The 22,455-nt window shown below is 43.6% G+C and overlaps 1 protein-coding gene across 1 annotated transcript in view; it reads left to right on the top strand.

Annotated features, from left to right (window-relative positions):
- LOC126195260 (dachshund homolog 2) overlaps positions 1-22,455 on the top strand; it is a 1,077,114-nt gene that overhangs the window by 154,760 nt on the left and 899,899 nt on the right. Inside the window, exon 3 of the mRNA XM_049933786.1 lies at positions 13,150-13,278. Within this exon, the coding sequence (XP_049789743.1) occupies positions 13,150-13,278 (129 nt within the window). The remainder of the gene's footprint in view (positions 1-13,149; positions 13,279-22,455) is intronic.

Here is a 22,455-nt window from a genome sequence, read left to right as displayed (position 1 = left end):
AAAGTCACGGACGAAAGTTTGCAACTGACGTCGAGAAGGAGTAAGTTATTCTAGAAGGGCACTTGCAGGTAAAGGGACATCAGCTTTATTTCGATCTGTTTAAAACGTTAATCAAATTGGTTCACGAAGGCCTATAAACATTTTACAGTGCGTTGTGCTGACTGTTCTAAATGTTTCCTGTTAGCATATGAAAAACAGACAAAGGAACTCGGCACTTTAAAAAAGTTTTTGATAGGTGCATACATTGGGAAGTTAAGTGGCTTATCACTCGAATTCATTCATTATTTGCACCAGTTGATTCTAAGTGCCTGTCACGAAATTTCACAGTTGAGCAACGTGGGACCAGGGTTAATACGTGTATTGGACTGCTATCCAGCCTTCAAAACCCCTCGGGCCATCCCTACTTCGCTTTTGCGTAAATTATTTCAGACGAATTCCAGGAGAAAGTGTTCCATCTCTGATTATCTTGACGTCGATGGGCCATTAAACTTTACCTGCCCTTTAACTTAAATCTCACGAATTTCAGTACTTGTTCGGTCTTTTGATAATTTTATAATTCTCCCGTTTTTGTCGTTTTATTTGTCTGCAGCGTTAGCTCTCCGTCTGTTGACACTGAAAGATTTAAAATGAGTTCGACGACTTCGATAACCACCCAAGGTTTTCACAGCAAAATTGCCATTGTTTGAAGTTATGGACAGAGTTAGATACAGGTCTCGGGTCTACGGAGTCTGCTTAAGGAGAAGGTGCTCCGTTGTATCTGCAAGGGATTCGCACACGATAATTTGATCAGGGTTACCCTGACAACACTTTACGCACCTCGTTACCGAACAAGTAAATACTTTTTCCTACCATTCTGTTAACGAACAGGTTTTAGAAGAATGAAGGCTTCAATTTATTTGTGATGTGGACAGGTGTCGGTATGGAATGCTGACGAAGCGTAATTCATCCACGAATGAAGACTCTTAGATAAATCAGTTCCGATCAAGACATGAATATTGTTGAGCTGTCTTGGACCTTTACGAAGATGGATTAACGTCTGACATTCAAAAACGATTGCGCTAAATTTTTAGAGCCACCCTTCGCCCAGGAGTCAAGGAAACGTATTACTTCCGTATTACTGCTTCGGAAGTGTACGTTCTCCGTTCTTAGATAAATAGGATAGGAAAGTACTGATCCCTGCTACTTAACGTTCGGTGACTAGCGGAATACTGATGTAGGTGTGAATGTACTGTTTTTATAGTTTCCCTGATCTATTCCGCTTAGTGAAAGCTAGCGATAAAGAACGCGCTGGCACTGGAATGCACTCGCTTCGATTAGTGTTCACGTATTCTCCATTTATTTGCATGTAGAGCGTTTGCCGAACACATTGATAGGCCTTAAAAAGTAGAGGGCGTCGACGGAAACAGTTTGACGCCTGGAATCGCTCGTTGCGATTATGCGGCGCACGGCGAAGACATTATCTCTCCCACGCCGGGTATCGGAAAGTGCCGCGCAACGGCGGTGACGTCATCGCGTGTCACCGGCCGCGGCTGGCGGCTCCTTTGGCGCCGCAGACACTTGTCGAAACAATCGATTCTCTCGCCTCCGCGCAGCGCACAGCCGGATTCGCTGCATTGCCCACGCCCCGCAGCCGCAGCCGCCAGAACCGGGTTAACGAACCCGCACTGCTGCGACGCAGTGCCAGCTGACGTCACGTGGAGGACATCCGCCTCTGCCTGGACCAGCGCCACCACCATGATATTGTGCCTAGGAAACGGACCTACTGTAGTTTCTAATGATGAGACACGCTGAAGCTTAAATAGCTACCGGCTTATGTCGAAGATTTGTCGTAGAATCTCTAGTGTTCGCACGATATACAATACATAAATAACGTGACAAAATTTGTAATTCTCAGAGGCTGTTTGTCGACAATGCAGCGACCCACAGATGGTTGACAGCGCTATAATATTATCACGGAGTGCAGAACAGAGTTCGGGACCAAGATTGACAAGTGACAGTCAACATAAATAAACGTAATGCGATGCGTGTAAATAAACAAGAAGACCCGATACGACTTGTGTACATGATCGGTGAACAGTCACTGTAATTAGCCGTAATCGTCATGTATCTGGTATCATGGCTCAGCGCTAGATAGCCGGAGTATGAATCCAAATGATCTCGGATTCAGTGCCTGAAAAATCCTATTACGAAGGCTATTCGGAAAGTAAGAAACGATAGGTCGCGAAATGGAAACCACAGTGAAAATCAAAACTGTTTTATTTGCGACAGTTAAATACAACTTCCAGCTAAATACAACTTCCAGCTACTTATTTCCACAGTCGCCGATCCGACTTAGACGTTTGTCGTAGCGTTGTACCAGCTTTCCAATACCCTCGTTATAGAAGGCAGCCGCCAGTGCTTTCCGCCAATTCTGTACGCTGGCCTACAGCTCGTTGTCTGTGCCAAAATGTTGTCTTCATAGCCAGCGGTTCATGTGAGTAGAGATGAAACTCTGAGGGAGATAATTACGGGCTGTATTGTGGGTAATCAAACATTTCCAAGTGAAAACGATGCAGGAGCATCTTCATTGCCCCTGCAGAATGCGGCTGAGAATTGTCTTGAAGACGAAAACGCATGATATTTATGTAATGTTGGCTGCACAGCTTCAGGCGAAATTTCTCACCAGGCCCTCGTACTTGGCGGGAAACACTGTTGTTCTAGGTATCTTTATGTGCTCCCTGTGTGCTCGGAACTAAAAAGAACGACGTAACGTGGTCGACGGGCATACTAGAGACACTGCCCAACACACCTGTGCAATACGTCATCGGATTTTCACTGTGGTTTCCATTTCGCGACCGATCGTTCCTTACTTTCCGAATAACCCTCGTATTTTTGTCCGACCATTTCCGCTTATTTCGCGTCTGGCACTGTTTGATGACGTGAAAAATTCTGAACTCCACCGTGTTTCGGAATCCACGTTAAAATGTAGGTCGGCCTGTATCTGGCTGGATACTGTAACAGTCAGGGTCTTTTCTGCCAAATACTAAGCGAGCTGATAGCTCAGTACTGGTACTAAGTCGGACGGTTTTACGAATGAATTCTAGTAATTTAAAAAATGAGATCCGAATTCGTCACAGTTTGTTTAAAATGCGAGACTAACACAGGAAGACAAATAAGTGTAAAAATTATTAAGTATAGGTGAAATATACGTGACATGTTAGAACCCAGACAAAGCTGTGGGTAGAAGGGTCCTTCTAAACTCCTGGATCGATTTCCAACAAAACTGGTGCACGGGTATCTGGAAAGACTTACTGTTGGTGTGAGAACCACCAGTTTGCTATTGGGATGGGGATGATAAGGTAGTGATGGAGAGAGTAGGGGGAGGAGGAGATAGATGGACAGAGTAGATGGGAAGGAGTAGAGGGAGAGGGAAAGGGAAGGGGAAGAGGAGGAGATGAACAGAGAGAGGGGGAGGAGGAGGTGGACAGAGAAAGGAAAGAGGAGGAGATGAACAGTGAGAGGGAAGAGGAAGAATGGACAGGCGGAGCGGGAAGAAGGAAATGGACAGAGAAAGGGAAGAGGAGGAGATGAACAGAGATAGGGAAGAGGAAGAATGGACAGATGGAGTGGGAAGAAGGAGATGGACGGAGAAAGGGAAGAGGAGGATATGAGCAGAGATAGGGGGAGGGGGAGGTGTACAGAGAAAGGGAAGAGGAGGAGATGAATAGAGAGAGGGAAGAGGAAGAATGGACCGAGGGAGGGGGAAGAAGAAGAAGATGGACAGAGAAAGGGGAGGAGATGAACAGAGAGAGGGGGAGGAGGAGGTGGACAGAGAAAGGAAAGAGGAGGAGATGAACAGAGAGAGGGAAGAGGAAGAATGGACAGGTGGAGCGGGAAGAAGTAAATGGACAGAGAAAGGGAAGAGGAGGAGATGAACAGAGATAGGGAAGAGGAAGAATGGACAGAGGGAGTGGGAAGAAGGAGATGGACGGAGAAAGGGAAGAGGAGGATATGAACAGAGATAGGGGGAGGGGGAGGTGTACAGAGAAAGGGAAGAGGAGGAGATGAATAGAGAGAGGGATGAGGAAGAATGGACTGTGGGAGGGGGAAGAAGAAGAAGATGGACAGAGAAGGGGAAGAAGAGGAGATGAACAGAGAGAGGGGGAGGAGGAGGTGGACAGAGAAAGGAAAGAGGAGGAGATGAACAGAGAGAGGGAAGAGGAAGAATGGACAGAGGGAGTGGGAAGAAGGAGATGGACGGAGAAAGGGAAGAGAAGGATATGAACAGTGATAGGGGGAGGGGGAGGTGTACAGAGAAAGGGAAGAGGAGGAGATGAATAGAGAGAGGTAAGAGGAAGAATGGACCGAGGGAGGGGGAAGAAGAAGAAGATGGACAGAGAAAGGGAAGAGGAGGAGATGAACAGAGAGAGGGGGAGGAGGAGTTGGACCAGAAAAGAAAGAGGAGATGAACAGAGAAATGATGGAAGAGGAGGACAGAGGGCTGAGGTAGGAGGAGATGGACGAAAAAGGGGGAAGGAAGAGATAAACAGAGGAAGGGGAAAGAAGGAGATGGAATAACATAATACTGGAATAATTACATACCCGTGCAACTCCAGGTGCTCCGAAGTTCCGTACAGGTGTAAACATTCCTAATAGGTCGCTTGGTTGTAGCCAACAGATAAGCGTTAGAAGTAATAGCGTTCAGGTCCTGATCCTGGGCGTCCAAGGTCCGTGATACTGTAGACCAGACGGTAGAAGAGACATTGGAAGACGAGAGAAGTATGGTAATTCCGTCTGTGAACGGACCTCGAGAAATTACTTACTTCTTGGAAAAAGAAGGAAATGACGGTTAGAGAAGGACGCAGTTATTCATTGATGTACTCTTGCGTTCCTTGCATATTTTTTCGTGCTTACTTTATGAGACAAATGTCTACTAGTTAATTCTAGCTGAAGATGATGTCGCAATGTACGAAACATTGTCGTGCATAACTGCGAGTAAAGTTACTTGTGTGTGGAGGTGGCAGCCGTACGCAACTCCGTGCTCCATTTTTCCTAACTTTTTTTTTTTTTTTTTTAATCGGGAACCGAGTTCTCTGTAGTTACCAACAGTTAGCTTCTTCGACGAACTGACGAAAGAAACTGCAGACGGAGCGGTCAGACGCGAGGATCCCGACTCAATTTATAGCCCCGCGCAGTCGGCGCTGCGGCAGCAGCGGCGGTCGCGTACGGGTTTCGCAAGCGCTCGCATACGAATGTGTAACGACATACAGGTTTCCGCCCGTATAGCGGGGCGACCCGCTTTCCCGAGCGGCGCCATAAAAATACCAATATATTTTATGTTATTCCCTTTAATTTGCAGTTGCATTAGCCGCCAGTGTCATTATGCGGGAGCCGTCAGTGTTCGCCCGTGGCGGCAGGCCGACTGCCGGGCTCTCGAACAGATCCCACGAGTACACAGCCAGCCGGCCACAACTGCGTGCGGCCCGGCCGGGCAGAGATCTCTATCGGCCTTCTCCGTATTCGGAAATTCTGTTACGCGCCGGCCGGCATTCGAATATTTTTGCCTCCATTTCCGAGCAATCGATCACGATACAACAACGAGACGAGGAGTATTATATTTTCTTTCCTTTTTCTTCGTTTCCTTCTCTCTATTTTTTCGTCCGACAGTCTCGCCAATTATACGGACAATATCTCGCCGCCTGCGCCGCTCTACAACTCCACAAGTCAATAAAATTTTACGGCGGAAAGGTGAGCTTTATGTCAGCTGCCGCGGGGTATGTTTGTACGACTTTAACTGCGGCGAGCTCGTGTCGTAATGCCAAGGCACGGGCGCGGCCCAGTCGGGACTTCTTTCTTTTTTTCACTTCTCGAGGCTCTGTTTGTGTGTGTCCAGAGCATTTGTCGATGGGGCAACACAAGCGGCAGTATTCATTAAACGACTATCGCGCGCGCTCGCCCCCAAAAATTCTACTCCGTCGCCACACACACACACACACACACACAAACACAAGTCTTTTGTTTCGCGCGCGGGCGGAGATTTTTATCGCCGCTCCGGGAGGAATGTTACGAACGAGCCGACTCGGAAAAAGGCGGCTACTGTTCGAGATTAAATGATTGGAGTCAGATTTATAGTACGAGCTGAATTTTAAGCAGGCAGCCGCCCGTGCGAGGAAGATGGATTGTAATAAGCACGAACCGCCGCGGAGAGGACAGAAGCCGCTATCTCGATGTGGCGCAAGAGCGCCGGCCGGCGGATCAGATATTGGGAAAGCTTTAGGCGCGATATTGTCACGGCGCGGCCAAATGGTGAGTAATAACACCGCTTATTTGTAGTAGTTTGAAGTTGTTCCAGGTATCGAGTCCGGGCGGCTCACATCTCTCGAGTTTGAGTTCTGCAGATGTGAGATGGCCGTAGCTTTCTACTGCAGAGCATTTCAGGGGCAACTGTTTCCATCGGAATTCAAAACATCCTAACCTTGCCTGTATATGGAAAAAAAAATGTGAACATTTTTCACCGTACATGCGCCTACTAAACTTACGTGCAGCATACGTCTAGGACGGTTTCGCTTGCCTAGTAGCCTACTTGAAACGGTGAAGAAAGTAAAGGGTTCAATGCCCTGTCGATGCTGAGCTCATTAGAGATGTAGCATTAGATCTGTTTGGGAGGGATATATAAATTAGTCCTCGACCCTTATGTTATATAAAACAACATCCCAATACCTTACTAGGCATGGGCCTGTAGGAGGTGATATATCTCGTCTTCAGGACACATTTGATCTGACAGTGCAGTTGGCATTTATCACATGCACAAGTCAGATCCACAGGTCAAGGAAGTGATAAGCGGGTCCAAATTTTGCCAAGGTTGTTTCGAGTATGCTGCAGTAGTTTCGCTGAGAAGCCGTTATACATCCTCCATACATTTACGATCTCTGTCCAAACGATTTCCATACTTTGGAGCCTTGAAGAAAGACGCTCGCTTTCACGATTTGCTCCAGACCAAGTGATGCACGCTTGGATAAAATAGGGGTTCCGTAGGCAACAGAAAACATTTTACCATGAAGACACTGACCGTCTTGTCTTACAGTGGTATAAATGTATTAACAGGTTACTTTTGAAATAATGAACAGTTTGCTTACCTACCTTTTTCCACGTGTCTCGTTCTCGCTTACCTGCCGCTTACACACACACGCACACACACACACACACACACACACATATATATATATATATATATATATATATATATATATATATATATATATATATATTGTGTGGGTGTAGTACTGAAAGAAAGTTTTTCTTTATTTCTTACCCTCACTAGGCTGATACTTGAAAACCATCTGATGTTACTAAATAATACTAAGTATACTGGTCGCTATAATACACAATAGGGCCTTTTAAAACTTAAAAGACATAATGACAGAATTGCGCTTTTTCCATTTTTATCGAAAGTCACTTAGCTGAACAGGCCCTTTCAGTATAGGTCGATTCGTATGTGACGTAAGTAGGAAGACTACGAAGCAAACGGAGTTGTTTCACGCTTTTGCCTTACAGAAGCCAGTGCAACATTTGGAGAATGTGTGAGGTACTGCATTCCGCCTCCGTACCTGAGAGATCAGCGTGGCTGGCTGCCGTGCGGAGTCCCGGGTTCGATTGCTTGTATTGCCATGGATTTATCCTCACTGGGAGGATTAGCACGGGTTACACTCAATGTCGTGACGCCAATTGAGGAGCTACTAGACCGACTAGGTCTGCCCTAGGTCTGCTAACACGACGAAGGCCGCGATTGCGATGCACTGATCCCCACACCTTCGCATATACGTGACGCCATTGGATGATGGATGACATGGTAGTCTCTCGGGCCCGATCGGCCCTTCTGCGTCCAGAACGGTGATGCTTACGAGTTATTTCTAAGGGCTGATTTACACAGAGGTTTGAGGAATCCTGTGTGGTTTGAGTCACGGGGGAACAGGAAGCTAGCCTGACGCTGGGGACAGGGCAAACGGGGAGCCCGGCGGGACAGGTGGGCGCAAGCGTCCTTTTGCGGTCCCTTTCAATAAAACCGGCAGCCGAACCTCAAAGAGCGTCGCCGCCTATAAATAGCGTCGCGGCGCCCCGCGCATGCGCCGTGCCGCCTTGTTTACCTCGCGTTTACTGCCCACTGCGCTGCCGGCTCACCGCAGACGTCGTAATGCCCGGCTGCGGCGCCGTCTCCACAAGGCGTCTTTATTAGCGCTCCGTGAGTCGCAGTAAGGGGCATCGCCGCTGTGGCCGCTTTTGACTGCGATGTGCGGCTAGTAGACTCGTAGAACTACGCTCAAGGTACTACAGCCGCTGGCGCATTGCCTGCGATCCGCAGCGATCTAAGTCGTCGGCTTCACTCTGTATTCATGTAAACAAATATACCCACACATACACCTTTCAGATTTTTGTCTGGGACATATTGTATCAGCTTCAGATTAAAGGTTGTACTTATCCATCGGTTCTGACCTAGATTTTCTAGAGCTTTCCCTCTGTTGCAAGGCAAATTCCGGAACTGGATATTTTGGTTGTCGTCTTCAGTCCGAAAACTGGTCTGATGCACCTCTTCATGCTACTCGATCCCGTGCAAGCCTCTGAATCTCCGAATAAGTACTGCAGCTTACATCCTTCTGAATCTGCTTACTGTGTTAATCGCTGCCGGCCTGTGTGGCCGAGCGGTTCTAGGCGCTTCAGTCTGGAACCGGGCGACCGCTACGGTCGCAGGTTCGAATCCTGCCTCGGGCATGGATGTGTGTGATGTCCTTAGGTTAGTTAGGTTTAAGTAGTTCTAAGTTCTAGGGGACTGATGACCTCAGATGTTAAGTCCCATAGTACTCAGAGCCATTTGTTAATCGCTCGGTCTTCTTTTACAACTTTTACCCCTCACACTTCCCTCCAAAGATGCCTCAGAAAGTGACCTATCAACCGATCTCTTTGTTTAGTCAAGTTGTGCCGCAAATTTTTTTTCTTTGCAAGTCCATTCAGTACCTCCTCGTTAGTTACGTGATCAGCATCACATTTCAAAAGCGTCTGTTTTGTTCTCGTCTAAACTGTTTATTGTCCACTTTTTACTTCCATACGTGGCTGCTCTCCAGATAAATACCTTCAGAAAAGATTTCCTAACACTGAAGTTTATATTCAGTGTTAACAAATTTCTCTTCATCAGGAACGCTTTTCTTGGCATTGCAGTCCACATCTTATATCCTCCCTACTTCGGCCATCACCAGTTATTTTGTTGCCCAAGTATCAAACCATTTCCTACTTCAAGCGTCTCGTTTCCCAATCTAATTCACCGACTCTCCTGATTTAATTCGAATACATTGCATTATCCTAGTTTTGCTTTTATGGTGTTCACCTTGTATCTGTTTTTCGAGACGCTGTCCATTCAGTTCAACTGATCTAATTTCTTTGATGTCTCTGGTACAATTACAACGTCATTGCCAAACCTCAAAGTTTTTATTTCTTTTCCCTAAGTTATAATTTAGTTTCCAGATCTTTCTTTTGTTTCCTTTACTGTTTGCTCAGTGCATAGATTGAGTTAGATCGGGAATAGGCTGTAATCCTGTCTCACACCCTTCTCAACCCTTGCTTCCTTTTCATGCCCCTCGGCTCTTATAACTGCCGTCTGGTTTCAGTACACGTTGTAAACAGCCTTTTGCTCCCTGTATTTTGTCCCTGCTAACTTCAGAATTTCAAAGAGAATTTTACCTCTCAAATATTCCATGGGACTCTCTGCCTCCCTCCCTCCTCTCTCTCTCTCTCTCTCTCTCTCTCTCTCTCACTCACTCACTCACTCACTCTCTTTCTATGTGCCCTCTACGCCCCAACTCGCCTGATATTTTGTTGAAAAGACCTCGACTTTACAGTGTGTCAGAACTCGAACAGTTCCCTTTATTTTTAAAGGTAGAAAATGAACAGTATTTTTAAAAAATTGAAAAAGATCATATAGCCAAGACGTGAGATTTTATTCTGTATCCACATAAACAAATGTACTTACACATACACTAGGCTTCCATGATTTCACCTGTTGACGCTTCTGGATTAAATTAAAAATAACGCCCACTCCCAGTTCTGACCAAGATTTTATAGAGCTTTTCCATTGTTCTAATCAAAATTCCAGAACAGGACATCCTCTCTCACTCAGTCTCAATTGCGACTCGGTCTGCTCTACCTTTGGCTAGTGAATGAAACGCTTTTTTTTTTTTTATTAGTTTAGAAACACTTCCACGATGCGAGCTTTCACTGTGCAACGATTTAGTCAAGTACGTCCCCTATCGTTTTCCAGTGTTTATATTGGCAATATCATTCATAAATGGTTTTTTATATTAAAGGTCACGTCAATTACTGATAATTTCAATTCCATGACGCTGCTACTTCCTGATAATCAACTTATAATAGGAACGCATGAATCACAGTTTCAAATTGCATTACATGACTTAAATCGGTCTTAAATACGAGGTGAAAATTTCGACTGATAAAACAAAAGTGTTGGCAATTTAAGGACTGAAACCCCTAAGAGCCAAATTTATTATAGATGGGGAAATAACTGAACAGAAGCGAGAGTTTAAGTATCTTTGTGGTAATTTTAAGTTTTTTTCATACCACATAGTGCATAGCTAAAATTGGCCAGATTCAGACATTTCTCTGGAATTATACAACATGTCATCTGTGTCGGCCTAAGAAACCGAAAGCAGCTACATGACTTAATAAAATATGAGTCAGAATATTAATAATAGCTTCTTGTCTCTTAAATTATGTCACATTCTGTCAGGCACTGCCAAAATGTTTAATGTGTACAGTGCAATGTGAAGAGAAATTTATGACAACAGAGATAGCTTTATTTACACGGCTATGCAGAGACACGAAATGCCTGATCTTTTTGAGAGTGAGCTTCGGTAACAAGACGAGTCAATACTGGAGGCGGCCTGAACTGACAGTTTACACGGCGATAGAACAATGCATCATTTTGTGAATCAGCCGCAAGAGAGAGAGAGAGGGAGAGAGAAAGCCAGGCCAATACCAGAAAGTGACAGATCTCTAACACAAATCGTACCACTTCTGTTTCAGTTTCTTCAGCATTCCGCAATTCGCAAGGAGCGTTAAAGCTTATTTCGTGGAAACGACACGCAACTTTCCTACCATGCAGCTTCAGATTAAAAGTTGTACTTGTCCACCGGTTCTGACCAAGATTTTCTAGATCTTTCCCTCTGTTGCAAGGCAAATTCCGAAACTGGATATTTTTGTTGTCATCTTCAGTCCGAAAACTGGTCTGATGAATTATGTCACACTCACATGCAGATAAATTGTCAACAAAAGTTGCCATTGTCGAGGGTGGTCGATGACAAACGGTGCTAGTGAATTAAGAAAAACTTGCTTATAAGAAGCAGTAGTTGAAACAGGAACCTCACTGTATAAACGTTTATCTTTCTTGCCGTTGCTGAAGAAGAACCTTCTTGCCACCTAAATAACTTTCCTTCTACAAATCGTGCGTCTCGAATTTCGCCATTTACAACGTCACGGTGCTGCGGCGATTGTACACAGAACATCAGAATGCCGTAGACTCAAGTTTTCACGTGCAATTCAAGCCGTAAATGCGAAAATGTCTGAAACAACCTTACAGTAATAAAGGGGTAGCGTATATTACGAACTGGCAACTGTGTATCAAGAAACTGGATGGAATTTTACTGATTTGTTCGTCTTCGAAGAAAAAAAGAAACGCTTATGTCGGCTTTTACACCAACCCTCCGCTCGTGACAGTATATACGTTTATATGTGTCATGACTTGCTGTTTAAATAATAACAACGTTTGCGGGTGCCCTATTTCCAAGACGACGGACAAGATGGGCAAAATAAGAATAATGTTTATTACAATATACAATGATAAAATTAAATAAATGCTTTCAGTGAAATGCGGTTTTGTTAGTATTCATGATTTATTGCATACAATAACAACTAATAATAGTGAAACGCTGTTTTTTTACGAAAAAATGTATCTTACTAAAAGAAAAATTTCCTCAAAACAGAGATCTCTCTATTCAGCACCATCGCGCAGATTTCTTTTTTTTTTGCTCTCTCTCTTTTTCAAATACGAAAAATTACGTTTATGAAATTTTACCTCTTGATATCCTCTATCACGCTTTTTTTAAGAGATGTAGTATCATGGAAATCCGTACAAAAACGTTTCATGTTATGTTTCTATTCGCTCGCGTATCAAGTGATGTGTGTTCTATGTGTCATTGGTTTTTACCGTTTGTGTACTGGATCTCTGAGGCAGAAATGAGGAACCGTCCCGGCATTCGTCGGGTAAAGAGGTGTGCAAAACGGCCGAAGATTTATTTCCAAGCTTATCAACGGGCAAACCACTGATCGTTAGTACGTGTGGCTGTTTAGAGCAGTGTCTGGCCATGTACCTCTTCTCGAAACTAACACTTGTTTGCATTACGTTGCTCGACCTGGAACAATATAGAGAACCTCTATAAAATGGAGGGGGGAGGGGGGGGGGTTGGTAGAAGCAAGGTTGCGATGTTGCGATACGTATAACAGACAACTGTGTCCCAAAATACTGTATCTATGGCTACATTTAATCTGTGCAGCTCACTTTCATGAACGTAGTGGAGGTTATTTTTTGTTATCATTGCCCCACGAAAAAAAGTAATTTTACCTGTTATTTGTCCGTTCCAAATAGATATGTACTCAGTGCAATAAAATGTACCTTAAGTTGAGCATGGCCAACATTCTCGCCGTTTTGGTGTGAGTATTATTGCCTTCCGGAAAACTCAGCTAATGTGACTGTAATCGTAGCCATTGTAACAATTACACACAGTGAATACTTTACTATCTTTACATAAGTAAAATGAACGATTTTTCATTTAATACTCAATTCAACTGAAGTGAAAACGATTATTCAGTGACAGTATGCGGGAGAACTGAATAGAAAAGAAAAATTACCATAATTTTGTTTTTGGGTTCTCAGCTACTTCGAAAAATTTTTCACTTGTCTAGTGATTTAAATTTACTTTAGGGAGCGTGCATTTTATTAAAAAGTAGTAAACATGTTGTATTTGTTACTTATGTATATATATATATTAGTGTTGCTTTTTGGGGAGGATATTGCAAATACTACATCTCTGGTTCGTTGATTTTTCGCAGCTCGTTGTCCTTTCGCTGTCGAAGAAACGCGCTCATGCCCTACTTCAATCAGCAACTTTGCCCTCGTCGGGATACGAACCAACAGAACGACTTAGACGAAGCGGGCAACCCGTTCCACCACCAGCTCGCGTACGTTGACTTTTCTAAATTTTCTTGCCTAAAGTTGTTTTTACTTGTTTCTGCACACAAACGCCAAGCGAAAATGCGCAGTTGTGTTCATTATAACGGACGGAAGTCGTTCTGTAATCTGAGACCGTACGTGAATGTAATAAACCTTCACCAACTGTTAGATACTGCTTTTATGAAACAACTTTGCATTTCTTGGTCATTGCAGATCGAGCGGATTGTTTCCTTTCCATTCACGGGATCGGAAACAAACGATTTCCACATTGCAGACCCAGTGTAACAGTGCTAGTACAAGTAGTTTAAAAAATGGATTCTATTAAGGACGCTATTCCGAGACAAATACTCCAGCCCGGTTCGGAAATTCTTAAATAGGACTTTTGATCAGTTAATGTGCGTATTGGTATACCGTTCATAAACATGGTAAATAACTACAATTAAAAATATTTTCTTCTGTTGGAAGCATGTAAGTCAGCACGTTAAAAATAAACGTGTAGCGCTGGCTGTCCAATGCAGTTCCAACTGGCATTCGAAATCGGAGGCAATTCATCGATAATGGGTGAAAGCCGTTGAATATTCATTTGCCAGGCTTGTTTATAAGTCCCCTCTCTGTCCGTTATAAGAGCTCAGCTGAACTGAAAAGAAAGTCACAATCATTTTGGACAAAATTTATTAGCCTGAGTCGTTATACTGATGGTCAAATTAAGGCGTAATGCGCGCAATTATTTATGAGAAATAGCTCGCTTGTTAGCTGTAGCAGTGCATGTTGACTGTAGTAGTAATTTTCTCCCCATTTCACCGGCTCTCTTCATTTCTTTATTTCTTTCCCGTTTTCCTTTGCTCACCAACATATATTCGCTTTCACCACTAGCACAAACCGACGAGAATAACGAAAGGCAGGCTTCAGACGAGAGCCGCATTTAGAAAACGAAGAGATACGTGCAGCATGTGTGCTATTCTTAAATTTGTTTATTTTATTGTCAATTTGCGTACGGTTGCGAAAGACGTGGTAATTCAGAAATGGAGCAGACATGCTTACTTTGAAGATAAGCCTAAAACTTGGAGAGAAAGAATTTATGTTCTCGATGATCAATCTATCACTACCACTAATATTCATTACTTAACCACTATTGCTAGAACTCTGTACTCTTCCATAACTCGTCATACCTAACATACCGTACCGCTGAGCTCATCACATTACGTCTGAAAGCAACTACTACATATGCATGGTAGTATCAGTGACCTTTAATTAATTGTGTTCATTGCAGTGAACGGAAGTTGTTCTGTAATTTGAGACCAATCGGTCTTGAATCTAACAATTACAAGAAAAATTTAAACCATCGCAGATAACACGTCCTAAATATTACAGTGTTTTACTGAATTCTATCCTGTACTTGAAAACATATAATTACTCTATTAACAAACTGAAAATTACAACACTAATAAACTAGAAGATGAGTTTGAGACTACAATGCTTTAAAAGGCATCTTGGTATTGAAGCTGGTATTTCTATGTTACCAAAGCAATGAGGTACTTTAAAACCTGTAATTCGACCTGGGATCAGAACCAGCGTGTCATTTGTCCTTTACAACCTATTCATAGGTTTATCAGAGGTGGAAGACACATAAAAAGCTATTGGCAGTGATTGCGTATTCACTTCCGTCGGTTCGTGCTAGTGTTTGTATTTTGTTTTACTTATTTTCCCTAAAAAAAATAGGCCTATTAACCGCATTCTCCTTCTGAAAGTGATTCATTCGCTTTCCATTATCACTTTCTTCAGCGTGGTTATTGCGGTGTCAAATTAGTTTCTCCCTTGTTTTAAACGTGTAACAAAAATTATTTACACTATTTTAGCAGTAGTTCTAAGAAAACGTACCTTCTGCACTTCGAGGAAATATTTTAAAGGTAATTAGGAGTCCCCTCTGATATTTTGTTTTCGTCTAAAGTGTTCATAGGGTTCGAACGAAAATATTAATGTAACCAATAAGCAAAATCTTTTCTTTGGAATTTGTGCCTTTTTCTGGGAAATGTGTGTTATTGTGTGAAAAATAAAACGTAACAGGGGTGAAAAGCTAAGCTCTAATAACCATGGTTTGTTATGAGAAGCTACGAATTAAACAAGTGTCCACTCTAAATGAGTTATTATCGACCATAACGACTTCTTTTAAATTCTCAAGAACTGTCTTACAGAGATCTAAGGAATACGATTCTTTGTTTTACATTGTCAAGAACTATCTTATAGAGATCTGTGGAATAGGACTCACATAATTTAATGAATAACATCAGTTCAAATTAAAATACGCAAAAATTCTACAACGTTTTTGTATATGCATGAATATTGATATTCTTTGCTGGATGGGTCATTCTATTCCAAACATACCATTGTTAATTCTGCCTTCTGAATGCTAAAATTTCCGTCTGTTTCAATCTCTTTTCAGTATGTAATCACGTCGGTGACAGGTCTTCTCGTTTCTAAAGTGGTTCTCCGAATTAGTTATATATAGATTATACAGCTCCTCCCTAGTTGAAAAGAATTCGTTGGATAGGGAGGGGGATAATGTAAGCCAAATTCAGTGATGCTTCAGAATTGGCTCGTTTTCCAACTAGATCAAGCGGACCATTGGCCTACTTCTACAATCCACATACATTGAAGAGCCAAAGAAAGTGGTACACCTGTCTAATATCGTGTAGGGCCACCGCAAGCACGCGTAAGTGCCGCAACACGACGTGGCGTGGACTCGACTAATGTCTGAAGTAGTGCTGGAGGGAACTGACACCATGAATCCTGCAGCGTTGTCCATAAATCCGTAAGAGTACGAGGGTGGAGATCTCTTCTGAACAGCAGGTTGCAACGCATCCCAGATGTACTCAATAACATTCATGTCTGGGGAGTTTGGTGGCCAGCGGAAGTATTTAAACTCAGAAGAGTGTTCCTGGAGCCACTCTGTGGCAATACTGGACGTGTGTGGTGTCGCATTGTCCTGCTGGAATTGCCCAAGTCTGTCGGAATGCACAATCGACATGAATAGATGCAGGTACGTGTTACCTGTCGGAGCCGTGTCTAGATGTATCAAGGGTTCCATATCACTCCAACTGCGCACGCCCCACAAAATTACAGAGTTTCTATCAACTTGAACAGTCCCCTGCTGAGAAACAGGGTCCTTGGATTCATGAGGTTGTCTCCATAACAGTAAACGTCCAACCGCCCGACACAATTTGAAACGCCTCTCGTCCGAAAGGCAGGATGTTTCCAGTCATCAACAGTCCATTGTCGATGTTGACGGGTCCAGGCGAGGCGTAAAGCTTTGTGTCGTGCAGCCAGCCATTAAGGGTACACGAGTGGGCCTTCGGCTCCGAAAGCCCATATCGATGATGTTTCGTTCAATGGTTCGCACGATGATACTAGTTGGACCAGCATAGAAATCTGCAGCAATTTGCGGAAGGGTTGCACTTCTGTGACGCTGAACGATTCTCTTCAGTCGTCGTTGGTCCCGTTCTTGCAGGATCTTTTTACGGCCGCAGCCATGTCGAAAATTTGATGCTTTATTCACGGTACACTAGTGAAATGGTCGTACGGGAAAATCCCCACTTCACCGCTACCTCGGATATGCTGAGTCCCATCGCTCGTGCGCCGATTAGAACACCACGTTCAAACCCACTTAATTTTGATCACCTGCCATTGCAGCAGCAGTAACCGTCCTAACAACTGCGTCAGACACTTGTCGTATATAGGCGTTGCCGACCGGAGCGCCGTATTGTGCCTGTTTACATACAGGGTGTTACAAAAAGGTACGGCCAAACTTTCAGGAAACATTCCTCACACACATAGAAAGAAAATATGTTATGTGGACATGTGTCCGGAAACGCTTACTTTCCATGTTAGAGCTCATTTTATTACTTCTCTTCAAATCACATTAATCATGGAATGGAAACACACAGCAACAGAACGTACCAGCGTGACTTCAAACACTTTGTTACAGGAAATGTTCAAAATGTCCTCCGTTAGCGAGGATACATGCATCCAGCCTCCGTCGCATGGAATTCCTGACGCGCTGATGCAGCCATGGAGAATGGCGTATTGTATCACAGCCGTCCACAATACGAGCACGAAGAGTCTCTACATTTGGTACCGGGGATGCGTAGACAAGAGCTTTCAAATGCCCCCATAAAAGAAAGTCAAGAGGGTTGAGGTCAGGAGAGCGTGGAGGCCACGGAATTGGTCCGCCTCTACCAATCCATCGGTCACCGAATCTGTTGTTGAGAAGCGTACCAACACTTCGACTGAAATGTGCAGGAGCTCCATCGTGCATGAACCACATGTTGTGTCGTACTTGTAAAGGCACATGTTCTAGCAGCACAGGTAGAGTATCCCGTATGAAATCATGGAGGTGAATCGAGGAGGTACAGTACATACTGACGAAACTAAAATGAGCTCTAACATGGAAATTAAGCGTTTCCCGACACATGTCCACATAACATCTTTTCTTTATTTGTGTGTGAGGAATGTTTCCTGAAAGTTTGGCAGTACCTTTTTGTAACACCCTGTATACGTGTTTGAAAAAAATGGCTCTGAGCACTAGGGGACTTAAACATCAGAGGTCATCAGTCCCCTAGAACTTAGAACTACTTAACCTAACTAACCTAAGGATATCACACACATCCATGCCCGAGGCAGCGCCTAGAACCGCTCGGCCACACCGGCCGGCCCTCGTGTTTGAATACGCATGCCTATACCAGTTTCTTTGGTGCTTCAGTGTATCAGCTGCGCCGCAGCTATGACAGTTATATGGGTGACAAGGTAGCGAGTGTGTCTGGTCGCCGTCTGCACGGTGATACAGACGTCAGAAGGCAGCGGCTGACAGCGAAACTGCCCCTTGTCCGCTGGCGACCACCTGCCGGTCAAGGCTACAACAGGAACCGTTACACCGGCCGGGGAAAAAAGCAGCGCGCAGGCCGGCGGCATTCGCGAGCTTTCTGGGCTGCTCACACAGAAAGGGCCCTAAAAAAGAAAGCGCGACCTCCTACGCCCCGTTCCGAGATCGCGGACACCCGCGGTAGGTAGGGAGCGTCCCGTGAGAACTTGCAGACTCTTATTTTGTTCTCCTTTGCGTTACTATGCGGTTCTGTGTCTTCCTCTAGAAGTCTTGCATACCGCTATGGCACCAGTGTGAATTTTAAACTGGAGACAAACCACTTCGCTCTGACTAAACAGTAGCAGTTCTTGGAACGCGAGAATCCAACCTTCTGCAGTAGGTTCGATATAGCACTGAAAATTCGTAAGTTTTGGATGAACTCCGAACTGTAGCAGGTAGTGTTTCTCATAAATTTTCGCCTCCATTCGTACAAAATGGTTCAAATGGCTCTGAGCACTATGAGACGTAACTTCTGAGGTCATCAGTCGCCTAGAACTTAGAACTAATTAAGCCTAACTAACCTAAGGACATCACACACATCCATGCCCGAGGCAGGATTCGAACCTGCGACCGTAGCGGTCGCTCGGCTCCAGACTGTAGCGCCTAGAACCACACGGCCACTCAGGCCGGCCATTCGTACAAAAAGTAAATAAAACTAATCAATGGGTGAGGCGTTCAGACAGAAAGATGACAGAAAAGTGTAGTTCTGTGTACCACATAGTTATACAACGAGTATTCTAATTACAGATGGTATCCTCGCCTGCCTGCCGACAGAGAAGTGGATGAGGGGTGGGCATGGGAAGGGACTCTATGTAGAAACACTTCGTTTCAAAATTTCTACATTTTGGGCTTACACAAAGCATCAAACGAAACCTAAAGATGTGACCAGTAGCCGAAACACTGATCTTGGTCTTATTACTTCGACACATTGTTCCGCCTTCATTTTTTCTTTCAATTCAATTTTTAGCATTCTGTGTGTTATCCACTATCGGTTTCCAATCATGACTTCTTTTGTGAATTAGAACAATTTTCATTGCCATAGGAATTATTTAATAAGTAATGCAAGTGCGTAAAAACGTGAACAGCAAAATACATCTGCAAAGAATTTCAGTTGAAGTACTCTGACTACCAAGTGGTTTATTATTTATTCATTTTATTTTGTGTGTCTAGACTATGACGGTCGACGAATAATAAAACCTGGACGGAATTTTGTTTCTAAGATTTACATGATGTTCAGTATTTGTGGCGCACCTTATTACGAAGTGAAAATGAGGGCAACTCGAAGAAAATAGTATAAAAGAGAGCAGAATGTCATGGAAGAGAATCTCCACCTAGTCGTATATTCTTAGGATAGTGACCTGTTTTGAGCGACGATGCAAGTGTCACCAAAGCCAGTAGCATCTCTTTCCTTCTTACATGTTGCCGTTTATTTGTGTGTGTTAATTTTTTGCATATGAAACTGCAGTTTAAAACCACACGCCTTACGATTTAGCCGTGGTACCTTCATAGTTGCTTAACGCTAAACAGGTAGTCAATGATTTTCTAAAATATGTTACCATTAACACGGTACGCAAACATTTTAGGCCTAACCGCGACTGCAGAGAAAATAAACTGGAACAGCAAATGCATGTAACTAACCAGCCACATTTTAAATTCTCTTGAAGCGTTTCGTTACTTTATACCTCTAGATCAGATGGAATGAATTAGTGTTAGTATATTGTAAATGTTATTTTCTGTGTACGATTATTGTGCGTTATCTATGGCGCTACATAGAAACTGGAACAAAAACACTGTACCAAAAGTCTGGTTCCAAGAGAAGCCATTACGATCTATTGCATTTTGTTTTAATGTGGAATACTTCAATTTTAAAGTACTTTCACTTTGCAACACTCTTAGGACAAGAGAATAACTAGTTTTTTATTATTTTAGTAACGTTTCGGAGTTAGATATGCACTGCTGTAATATGTTTATCCATCTGTCTGCTTTGTTCTACTACTATTATTAGCAAGTACATAGCAAACAATTATCAAAATGAAATGTGGTGCTATGAAAGAATGCTGAAGGTTAGATCGAATAACAAATGAGGAAGTCCTGAATCGAACTGAGGAAAACAGAAATTCATAGCACAATTTGACTGAATTGAGGGATCGGTTGATTGAACACATCAGTCTGATAACGGAAGGAGGGGGTGAGGGGTAAATATTATAGAATAAGACCAGTTTATAAACACAGTAAACAAGTTCAAACGGATACAGGGTGCAGCACTTATGCAGGGATGAAGAGACTTTCCCAGGATCGACTAGCATCGAGAGCTGCATTAAACTAGCCTTTGAAATGAAGACAACAACAACAAGTTACGTCAGAAAATTTGTTGTACTTGTTTGTTCTGCCTTTTTCTGTGTATATATAAGTTCTATATAGTCTGGAATTAGATCCTACATGGAATTTTTGTGGATGAAAATGCGCCATGTCACCGGGCCGCAAATGTTCGCTGTTGGTTTGAAGAACATTCTGGACAATTCGACCGAATATTTGGACCACCTAGATCGCCCGTAATCGAGCGGTCAGATCGTGCACAAAATCCTGCTCCGGTAACACTTCCACAATTATGGATGGTTATAGAGTAGAATGGGTCAATACTTCTGCAGAGGACTTCCAACGACTTGTTGAGTCAGTTCCAAGTCGAGTTGCTGTACTGCGCCGGAAAAAGGAGATATCCCATGACTTATGTACCTCAATGTGTGCCACTGATGATGGGCCGTATGCCCGAACACCGGTCTGGCAGTTAAATAATTCTACATGCAGCTTATAGTGTACAGCAAGATGGCAGTATTTTACATCTACATCTACATGATTACTCTGCAATTCACACTCAAGTGCTTGGCAGAGGGTTCATCGAACCACAATCATACTCTACCATTCCACTCCCGAACAGCGCGCGGGAAAAACGAACACCTAAACCATTCTGTTCGAGCTCTGATTTCTCTTATTTTATTTTGATGATCATTCCTACCTATGTAGGTTGGGCTCAACAAAATATTTTCGCACTCGGAAGAGAAAGTTGGTGACTGAAATTTCGTAAATAGATCTCACCGCGACGAAAAACGTCTTTGCTTTAATGACTTCCATCCCAACTCGCGTATCATATCTACCACACTCTCTCCCCTAATACGTGATAATACAAAACGAGCTGCCCTTTTTTGCACCCTTTCGATGACCTCCGTCAATCCCACCTGGTAAGGATCCCACACCGCGCAGCAATATTCTAACAGAGGACGAACGAGTGTAGTGTAAGCTGTCTCTGTAGTGGACTTGTTGCATCTTCTAAGTGTCCTGCCAATGAAACGCAACCTTTGGCTCGCCTTCCCCACAATATTGTCTATGCGGTCTTTCAAACTGGAGTTGTTCGTAATTTTAACACCCAGGTACTTAGTTGAATTGACAGCCTTGAGAATTGTACTATTTCTCGGGTAATCGAATTCCAACGGATTTCTTTTGGATCTCATATGGATCACCTCACAGTTTTCGTTATTTAGCGTCAACTGCCACCTGCCACACCATACAGCAATCTTTTCTAAATCGCTTTGCATCTGATACTGGTCTTCGGATGACCTTACTAGACGCTAAATTACAGCATCATCTGCGAACAACCTAAGAGAACTGCTCAGATTATCACCCAGGTCATTTATATAGATCAGGAAGAGCAGAGGTCCCAGGACGCTTCCCTGGGGAACACCTGATATCACTTCAATTTTACTCGATGATTTGCCGTCTATTACTACGAACTGCGACCTTCCTGACAGGAAATCACGAATCCAGTCGCACAACTGAGACGATACCCCATAGGCCCGCAGCTTGATTAGAGGTCGCTTGTGAGGAACGGTGTCAAAAGCTTATCTAGAAATACGGAATCAACTTGAGATCCCCTGTCGATAGCGGCCATTACTTCGTGCGAATAAAGAGCTAGCTGCGTTGCACAAGAACGTTGTTTTCTGAAACCGTGCTGATTACGTATCAATAGATCGTTCCCTTCGAGGTGATTCATAATGTTTGAATACAGTATATGCTCCAAAACCCTACTGCAAACCGACGTCAATGATATAGGTCTGTTGTTCGATGGATTACTCCTAATACCCTTGTTAAACACTAGTGCCTGGCGTCTTTGAAGAAAATAGAAAAAGGGAAACTCGTGTTCAAATGCCGCATATCATGTCTACTGGCCGAGATAGACAGCTGTCGTTAGCTGGTTGGATGTCGGAAGACGAGTGAC

The sequence above is a fragment of the Schistocerca nitens genome, chromosome 7 (assembly GCF_023898315.1).
Source record: "Schistocerca nitens isolate TAMUIC-IGC-003100 chromosome 7, iqSchNite1.1, whole genome shotgun sequence".
Classification (NCBI taxonomy): Eukaryota; Metazoa; Arthropoda; class Insecta; order Orthoptera; family Acrididae; genus Schistocerca; species Schistocerca nitens.
Note: the sequence above shows the minus strand (reverse complement) of the source record. Positions and strands in the feature narration are given on the sequence as shown.